This window comes from Onychostoma macrolepis, chromosome 14, assembly GCF_012432095.1.
Source record: "Onychostoma macrolepis isolate SWU-2019 chromosome 14, ASM1243209v1, whole genome shotgun sequence".
Lineage (NCBI taxonomy): Eukaryota > Metazoa > Chordata > Actinopteri > Cypriniformes > Cyprinidae > Onychostoma > Onychostoma macrolepis.
The window spans coordinates 863,164-872,652 of NC_081168.1; the positions used below are offsets into that span (position 1 = coordinate 863,164).

Sequence of the window (9,489 nt, forward strand, 5' to 3'; positions counted from 1 at the left end):
AGAGACATAATCTAAAAAAAAATCCAGAAATCACAATGTATGATTTTTAACTATTTATTTGTATGATACAGCTGCAAATAAGTATTTGAACACCTGAGAAAATCAATGTTAATATTTGGTACAGTAGCCTTTGTTTGCAATTACAGAGGTCAAACGTTTCCTGTAGTTTTTCACCAGGTTTGCACACACTGCAGGAGGGATTTTGGCCCACTCCTCCACACAGATCTTCTCTAGATCAGTCAGGTTTCTGGCCTGTCGCTGAGAAACACGGAGTTTGAGCTCCCTCCAAAGATTCTCTATTGGGTTTAGGTCTGGAGACTGGCTAGGCCACGCCAGAACCTTGATATGCTTCTTACAGAGCCACTCCTTGGTTATCCTGGCTGTGTGCTTGGTCATTGTCATGTTGGAAGACCCAGCCTCGACCCATCTTCAATGCTCTAACTGAGGGAAGGAGGTTGTTCCTCAAAATCTCGCAATACATGGCCCCGGTCATCCTCTCCTTAATACAGTGCAGTCGCCCTGTCCCATGTGCAGAAAAACACCCCAAAGCATGATGCTACCACCCCATGCTTCACAGTAGGGATGGTGTTCTTGGGATGGTACTCATCATTCTTCTTCCTCCAAACACGTTTAGTGGAATTATGACCAAAAGTTCTATTTTGGTCTCATCTGACCACATGACTTTCTCCCATGACTCCTCTGGATCATCCAAATGGTCATTGGCAAACTTAAGTCGGGCTGGACATGTGCTGGTTTAAGCAGGGGAACCTTCCGTGCCATGCATGATTTCAAACCATGACGTCTTAGTGTATTACCAACAGTAACCTTGGAAACGGTGGTCCCAGCTCTTTTCAGGTCATTGACCAGCTCCTCCCGTGTAGTTCTGGGCTGATTTCTCACCTTTCTTAGGATCATTGAGACCCCACGAGGTGAGATCTTGCATGGAGCCCCAGTCCGAGGGAGATTGACAGTCATGTTTAGCTTCTTCCATTTTCTAATGATTGCTCCAACAGTGGACCTTTTTTCACCAAGCTGCTTGGCAATTTCCCCGTAGCCCTTTCCAGCCTTGTGGAGGTGTACAATTTTGTCTCTAGTGTCTTTGGACAGCTCTTTGGTCTTGGCCATGTTAGTAGTTGGATTCTTACTGATTGTATGGGGTGGACAGGTGTCTTTATGCAGCTAACGACCTCAAACAGGTGCATCTAATTTAGGATAATAAATGGAGTGGAGGTGGACATTTTAAAGGCAGACTAACAGGTCTTTGAGGGTCAGAATTCTAGCTGATAGACAGGTGTTCAAATACTTATTTGCAGCTGTATCATACAAATAAATAGTTAAAAAATCATACATTGTGATTTCTGGATTTTTTTTTTTGGGATTATGTCTCTCACAGTGGACATGCACCTACGATGACAATTTCAGACCCCTCCATGATTTCTAAGTGGGAGAACTTGCAAAATAGCAGGGTGTTCAAATACTTATTTTCCTCACTGTATATACCTATCTATCTATCAGGGCCGTAACCACCATAGACATCGAGGGGACAAGTCCCCCCCAATAATTATTAAATGGCCAATCTGTCCCCAATATCTGAAACTCGTGCCCTTCATTAGGCAGCGCTCTGTTTTTTAGGATGATACAAAGGTTTAATCCTCAATCATCATTCGGGACAAATTTGGGCAAAATCTTTTATTTAATTTTTTTTATAGTTTCCTTAATCTGAGAGGTTCAAGACAAGAACACACACAAAATGAATGGGAAATACCAAAATCCAAAGCATTTTTTTTTATTTGTCCAATAAAAGTCAATAAATCCAACACAATGCAGATCATACACATAAATGTAGGGGTGAGTCTATACAACATTCTCAATATGGCAAACACACACACACACACACACACACACACACACACAGATCAAAGTCCTGCTGCAAGATTTGTTGATGAAAATGTAAAAAGAAATGTCTGGAACATGCTGCTTGTTAGGTTTATTGTTTATTCTTAACTGTTTGGCACCATTTGGTTCCATTTTACTTTTTCAAGCTATTGAAATTTGATGTTTTTTTGTTAGAAATAAATGATAACTCTGTCTCCTACTTTGTCTTTTGCTTATAGCACGGTCAGATTTGTCTGTAAGCATATTTTGACCCAACACAAATGTTTTTTTTTTTTAACTCTACACTTTTAACTTGTGATAAAAGCTAAAACTTAAGAGTTTAAATTCATTAAAACAACGGTTTATTGATTTCAGCCTATATGCAGCCATTGAGTTCTACAGCCATATAGTGGCTATTGATATTTTGATATTTTTATGCCATCATATGTCACCAGATGTCACCACAATTTTAGATTTTGACGTATAAGAAATATTAAATATAACAAAAAATAAGCATATTTTACATGAAAAATATGGTACTTTTAGAGGTAAATAAATTCTTTTTTTAAACAACACCAAAAAACACAAAAAAACTGCATGAATTGAGGGTATTTAATGAACAGTTGAAGTAGACACAGGAAAACAATCTTTCAGTTGGCTTTATATTATATGTGTGTGTGGTTTATGTGGCATCGACGCACACAATATAACTATATTCCCATCAGGAGCTGATATTTGACTCCTTAAAGTGATTTACAGGGGCTTTGTTTTTACCTCTGTAATGGTGATGTAAAAGTGCTAATAACTTGTAAAAAATACTCACATTTGTAGAATTAGAATATTTAATCAAATTATTGTACCTGATCAGATCTAATAAAAATAACACCAATTTGCTGCACACTGTGTAGAAAAAAAAGCAAACAAAACAGTTATGTGTAATTGTGATGTTCTATTAAAACATCTACAATAATATCTGAAATTAGTACAGAGTGTGTCGTCTTCTATTTTAATTGTATATTTGTAACAACTGGATAATTTGTATTAACAAGCACCCGCCGCCTTAGTGCCCCCTTTCTTGGTTTGAGCCCCTGCCCTGCTCTGATCATTTAAACATGTTAATTACACAAACAACACGTTTAGCGTCCTGTCTCTGGAAACAAATCAGCAGTGATTGATTAGCATATATTTGTTTATTGTAGTGTTTATTACTCTGCGAAGCAAAAGTGTGTGAAATATCACAACATACAGTATAAGAGCGTGGTTTATCTGTCGATCAGATGCGTCACAGTAGCGCTCGTTACTATAGCAACAGCAGACTCACGACGCATTGTGTTATAAACATCAAACAATCATTGTAAGAAAAACTACTTTCATTATGTCGAGATCACGAGAAAACAAGAAAGACAAATAATCATAATCTATAATGATCAGCTGTTCTGTTCATCGCCTGAAGAAACCAGAACATTTGAAATAATGAACTTGAGCGAGATATGTGAACGAGCCCTTAATGAGAAAAGAAGAGACTCTATAACATCTCACTGTTACTGATTCATCATGCAGCTCAAAGCATTATGGGTAGAATCCCTCATCAGTCTATTCTGATTCATCAACACAGTTTCACTGATGATCCTTTATGAACAGTAAACCCAGGATAGAGCGGCTGAGTGAATGTGGCCTGGACTGTGTGGATGAGGCTCATTGTGTCAGAGACGCTGTAGAAGGACAGAGTTCCTGCACCGTGATCCACAAACACTCCTATTCTCCTGCTGATGGACTTCACAGAGAGAGGAGTCTGTATGTTATTGTGTCTGAATGTGTAACTGGAGCGAGAGCAGAACAAACTCCAGGACTGATCATTATATCCAAACCCACAGGCATAACCTCCTCCCTTCCTGCTGATGCTCTTATATGACACTGATATAAACACATCTCTACTCCACTCAATCTCCCAGTAACAGCGTCCACACACACTCTCTCTACACAACACCTGCCACCACTTATCAAATCTGTCTGGATGATCAGGATACGACTGATCTGAGTCAGTGTAAGTAATCACTCTGTTGTTCTCAGACAGAAGGAGGAGTTTATTCGCTGTGTTCAGATCCAGAGTGAGCTGATGGGAATCTGATGGAGATAAAACACATCAGAATCAGGAATTATGAATCTGTTTGATCTTGTCATGTAGCTGAACTCTTCATGTTCAGTGTATCATCAGTGTCTCAGTACAGATGACCAGATATCTGTGCAAATCATCATTTACTAGGGCTGCCCTCTAATAGAGGCTTAGCCGATCACAACTTTATTAGTCGCAGGAAAAGAAAATCCACAGAAAGTGAAGTCAGTAGTCCGTGACGGACAGGTCATTAACAGCTGGTCTGTGTGGTAATTACAGCACATCGGTCAGGACTAGGGGTGTGTGATATATATATATCATCTGTGATAATATCGTAATTGTTGTTTTAACGATGTGTGATTTGACATTATCCAGTATATCGCAAAACCACTGAAAACGCTACAGAGTGCACGCATTCATCACGTGAAGTGTGTTCTTTCACTGCATGATTCAGTCTATTAAAAACATTTAGAATCATCACAGAATTCAAGATATGGGGCAGAAAATGTATATATTGTTATCATTTCATATAGTTAATATCACACGAAGAGTGCCATTTTTCTTAATATTAAGAGATTTACATTTTAGACACTATATCACCTGTTCTTGCTCTATTTCAACAATAAAAAATAATTCCAAACAAAGTCACAGCGCTGTTCTGTGTCTCTGAGCAACATGACAGTGTTTCGTTCCTGAATGAATCAACCGTTTAAATGATTCGGTTCAGTCGCAATGACTCACTTATTAACAGTGACTTGCTGCCACCTGCTAGCGGTTTTAATTTCATTTAAAGTATCTTTTCTTTTTTTTTTTATAATTTCAAATATCAGTTTTCAACGTTTTATGTTTAATATATCAAAACATTATTTATGCATTTGTAACGGCAGGTTAAATTTATTCATGTCCTGCATTAAACAGTGTGTAAACACATCTAAATGTCTCTTCAGATGCAGCTTCTGTGTTTCCTCTGCTGTGCAAAGATGAATTTTGTTGATACTGATTTAATTTGCTCGGTAACAGCCCAAATGTCTTATTATTCTAATCCACTGATTAAACGTAAAAATTTGACTCATTGCTGATGCACACTTTTAGACAAAAATGACTTTATAAAGGTAAAAAATGCACATAAAAGGTAAAAATCAATTTAAAGTTATTGTGAAAGATTAATTTCTGTCACTGCTGTGAACTGATCATCACACATGAAGAATATCAAAAACTTTAGGAGTCAGCTGTCCACGGTACAATAACACACTCAGCTAAACATCGAAAAATGGAAAACAAATATTTTCAGATTATGTAATCCGTATGAAACACGTCCACTGCGGAGATGACGAGTCAGTGTCGACTTCATCACTGCAGCCGAAAATACAGAAAACACTAGTTTATCAATGAATTATTATGATGTTAAAGCAGTCTTCTTGCTGTTTTTTCCCTGAAACATTCATAATCATTACTTCTGTGGTGCTCTGTGGCAAGCTTTATGTGTGCGCTTGAGCGCTGATAGGCTATAGACAATTAAAGGCTCATTATTATGAATTATATGGTTAATTAATATAAACGTGCGATTAGTCACCAAATCACTTCAAATGAACAACTATTAGTCGATCAGAAAAATATTTAGTCGAGGGCAGCCCTATCATTTACATCATTTATAAAACTCTTCTTTCTCCTTCTACAGAAGAACATGAACTCAGTGAGTTTTTCTGCTTGTTTTCTTACTGACTTACATTGTAGGAAGTCCTTCCTGGTCCAGAGAACAATGTTGGTGAATGTGACTGTGGAAATCAACAGACATGAACAGTGTGATTCTCATGATCCTGCATCCATTCCTAAGACATTTCTAATATGATGTTCTCCATGATATGAGATGATGATGGACTGGTTTCTGATGAATCTCCAGGACTTTACCTCTGTCTGAGATCTTCTTGAGCTCCTCTTTGCAGAAATCCTCCAGTTTGTCTCTCAGCTGATGGACAGATTCTCTCAGATCATCAAAAGAGACGAGAGAAATGAAGGGATCATCATTTACGTCTGTAGATTCAGGAGGAGCTGAGAGAGACTGGAAACTCTACAGAAAACAGAAATCAAAACTCATCAGCTCCACACTTCACCCAATAACCTGCTCCAACATCAGATTTGTGCGGCTCTTGTTGACTCGACTGATCTTTAGTAACTCACCTCAATCCAGCACTTTCACAGCATCAGCTTCATTCTTCTCATATTCATTATATCACATTAGAGCTACAGATTCTAATATTTTCCACTTGTATGAACTTTCTAGGAAATAGTTTGGATGATAAAACATCTGTTGAGAACATAAATGTCCATCTAACAGTGCAGCGAATGGTAAAGCGCATTTAAACTAAATGTACAAAGCAAACTTTGTATAAAGCTGAAAATAACCTCAACATCAACAATGATTCCTCATATCGACTCCTTTGTGCACATTTTAATATGACTTTAAACCACTCAAGCACAAGAAGACTCATGCTCAGAAACAGCTATTTTAAACTATTCAAGTCAATAAAGACTTGTGTGCTGTTTTCTCTGCTGCACAAACATCCAAGACATGCACACAAAGAGCCGCCTCTCATACTGTATACTGTGTGATACTGAACTGAATCCTCTTCCATGTCTTTTTGCATTTGAAAGGACAAATACACACAAAAATATGTCAAAATATCCTCGTAAACAGTCGGTTATGTAAGTGAATGTAAACAGTTGTGATAGAAAATGCATGTGTAACAGTATATTGGATCTCTGTAATATATTGGGTCTATGAGTCTCACTTATGAAACATACATTACATGAGGGTGTTTAATACTCCATAATACTCACATCGCCTCATTTTGGGTAAAAATAGAAAAATAATACTAAAGTACTTTGTAACGCAGTAACTTGAGTAGTACTACTTTTTTACTCTTACTTGAGTCATATTATTTTTCAGGACTTTTACTTGTATTCAAGTAAATCATTCCTTAAGTAGCACTACTTTTACTTAAGTACTCTTTCCAGCACTGCGCCTTAAGACACGCGCAGGTTTGGCTTGGTTTCAATACACTGAAGCATTGCTAATATACAGCCTCGTTCATGTTTGGGGTCTTCATGGTCAAATTCAGGCAAATAAAAATCAGTTTTATCAGATTTGAGGATCACTGGATCCAATTTTGATGTTACTCAGAATCTGTACTATTGAGTTCACTGATTTCACCATGAAATGTTTCTCTGTGAGTCTGGTGTCACAGCAGGATCTGCTCAAGTCCACTATGACCCTGTTCTTCTAGATCTGTGTTACCTGCAGGAACTGGATGTGATCCTGTGTGTGTGAAAGCTGCTCCAGCTCAGCGTCTCTCCTCCTCAGATCATTGATCTCCTGCTCCAGTCGCTCCAGTCGTCCTTCAGCTCGACTCACTGCTTGCTTTTCCTGATCTCTGATCAGCCGTATCAGCTCAGAGCGGCTTCTCTCAATGGAGCGGATGAGCTCAGTAAAGATCCTCTCGCTGTCCTCCACTGCTGTCTGTGCAGAGCGCTGTTAGGACACACAGTGATTCAGGCTTCAGTGAGTCTGAACTGAGCCGGAGACAAACTTCTCTTCTTCTCCAGACTCACCTTCTGAGACTCCACAGCCTCTCTCAGCTGCTGAAGATCTTTCTCTCTCTGCTGGATTCTCTGCTGGAGCGACTTCTGCGTCTCCTTCAGCTGCTTCTGCAGGACAAACACATGATAGTGAATCTCACAGAAAACTACTGGCACTAAATCATCATGTGAACAGATGAATCCAGTAAACACAGGGTGAGGCAGATTAAAGATTACTTATCTAAACTGATAACTAATGGCTGTAGGTTCAAACTCCAGAAGTCAAGATCAGTTACAATCATCATACATGAATTACTACAAGTGTAAGTATTATTAAAGTGAAACTGACACAGATGTAGAGCTTCAGACTGACAGTGTTTCTGCATTTTGACTGATGGAAGTATATATTTATTATATGTATTATATGTCAAAGAACAGGTGAATAGTGTAATGAAAGCCCATTTTATGAAAGATTGTGTTGATAAATGTTTACGGTTCATTTTCATCCAACAGTGAAACTCTTCTTGCAGCTGCTGTTCATTTCTGCTGCTGTGTGAATGCTGTCAGCTGTTAATATGGTGCCGATATAAACGCATATGAAACGAGTGTCAGCAATATTTCATCAGTGTCTAGTGTTAAATACCTGTTTCTCTGTCCTCTGTGCTGCAGTTGATACAGTGTCATGGTTTTTATGTTCATCCATCGTACACAGCAGACATATACATTTCTGATCAGTGCGACAGAAAACCTCGAGGAGCTTCTCATGTTTCTGGCAGATCATCTCCTGCAGTCGTCCAGTGGCATCGGTCAAATTGTGTCTCTTTCCTTTAAACAAACTCTCATGTTGTTCGAGGTGATTCTGACAGTAAGAGTTCAGACACATCAGACAGGACTTGACAGCTTTGTATTTTCTTCCAGTACAGACGTCACACTGCACATCTCCAGCTCCAGCGTCACAGTCAGCAGAGAGTTTGGTCTTCTTCAGTTTCTCCACCACTTCAGCCAGCATGGTGTTTCTAGCTAAAGCAGGTCTTGGACTGAAGGTCTGTCTGCACTGAGGGCAGCTGTAGACTCTCATCTGATCCTCCTGATCCCAGCAGCCTGTAATACAGCTCTTACAGTAACTGTGTCCACAGGGAATGGCCACTGGATCCTTCAGGAGATCCAGACACACTGGACACAGGAACTCCTTCTTATTTACTGAAATTCTGTCTTCTTCCATTTTACTGCATGAATACAGAGACACAAACACACAACAGCTCAACTACACTTCAGTTTCTCTTTCCCTGAACTCATGTGATTCCTGTTTCCTGCTTCTACGTTTGAGTCACGTGAGAAAAAAAAGAAGAAAAAAGCAGCTTCCTCATTCCTGCTCCTTTAAAGTCTCTCTCTCTCTCTCTCTCTCTATCTCTCTCACACACACACACACACAGTGTAAGGCAGTGCATGGCAGGTCTTTAAAGTGTCTGTTCTGTTCATGTCAGTGTTGTGCATCATTCAGATGAACTGAGAACACCTTTAAATTACAAACCAATCAATGATTTTGAATTGAGGGAGTAAATGGGAGGGTTTCACCTCAGTCGTGGTGTTGAAGGTGGAAGAGAGCGCTGGTCATTCACTCCCCAACCTACAATCCTGTAATGAGAGTCCACTGAAGGCGAGTGTAGTGAGAACCTAGTGCAGTTTACTTCAAAAGTGATGCAAACATCCAAACATAATCTGAACGAAGACTTGACCAGACTTGACATGGACAAATAAACTAGACTCACCGACAGTAGGTTACAACTTCAATACACGACAAGAAACAAAGGCAACAGGTGCGTTGAGATGCACTACACTACACTGTCGAGAGTAGCCGCTTGCAGTCGGGGCGGAATTAAAAGCGGAGATGTCAAGTCGGACACTTTCTGCGCCCGGTAGTGACG

The 9,489-nt window shown here is 39.2% G+C and overlaps 1 protein-coding gene across 1 annotated transcript; it reads right to left on the reverse strand.

The window, feature by feature from the left end:
- Positions 1–1,777: 1,777 nt before the first annotated feature.
- Positions 1,778–8,839, reverse strand: LOC131553371 (tripartite motif-containing protein 16-like). Its single transcript, XM_058797999.1, has 6 exons — positions 8,208–8,839; positions 7,598–7,693; positions 7,284–7,517; positions 5,897–6,056; positions 5,716–5,763; positions 1,778–3,999 (listed from the first exon to the last, which is right to left on the reverse strand). The coding sequence occupies exons 1-6, from the start codon at positions 8,784–8,786 to the stop codon at positions 3,482–3,484; spliced, it is 1,635 nt and encodes a 544-aa protein (XP_058653982.1). The 5' UTR covers positions 8,787–8,839; the 3' UTR covers positions 1,778–3,481.
- Positions 8,840–9,489: the final 650 nt, after the last annotated feature.

Excerpts from the sequence above, each read along its gene's own strand:
- LOC131553371 (XM_058797999.1), bottom strand. The coding sequence starts at position 8,786 with ATGGAAGAAGACAGAATTTCAGTAAATAAGAAGGAGTTCCTGTGTCCA. Across the intron at positions 7,518-7,597 it reads AGGCTGTGGAGTCTCAGAAG|CGCTCTGCACAGACAGCAGT; the intron begins GTGAGTCTGGAG and ends GTGTCCTAACAG. Across the intron at positions 6,057-7,283 it reads ATCACATCCAGTTCCTGCAG|AGTTTCCAGTCTCTCTCAGC; the intron begins GTAACACAGATC and ends TGTTTTCTGTAG.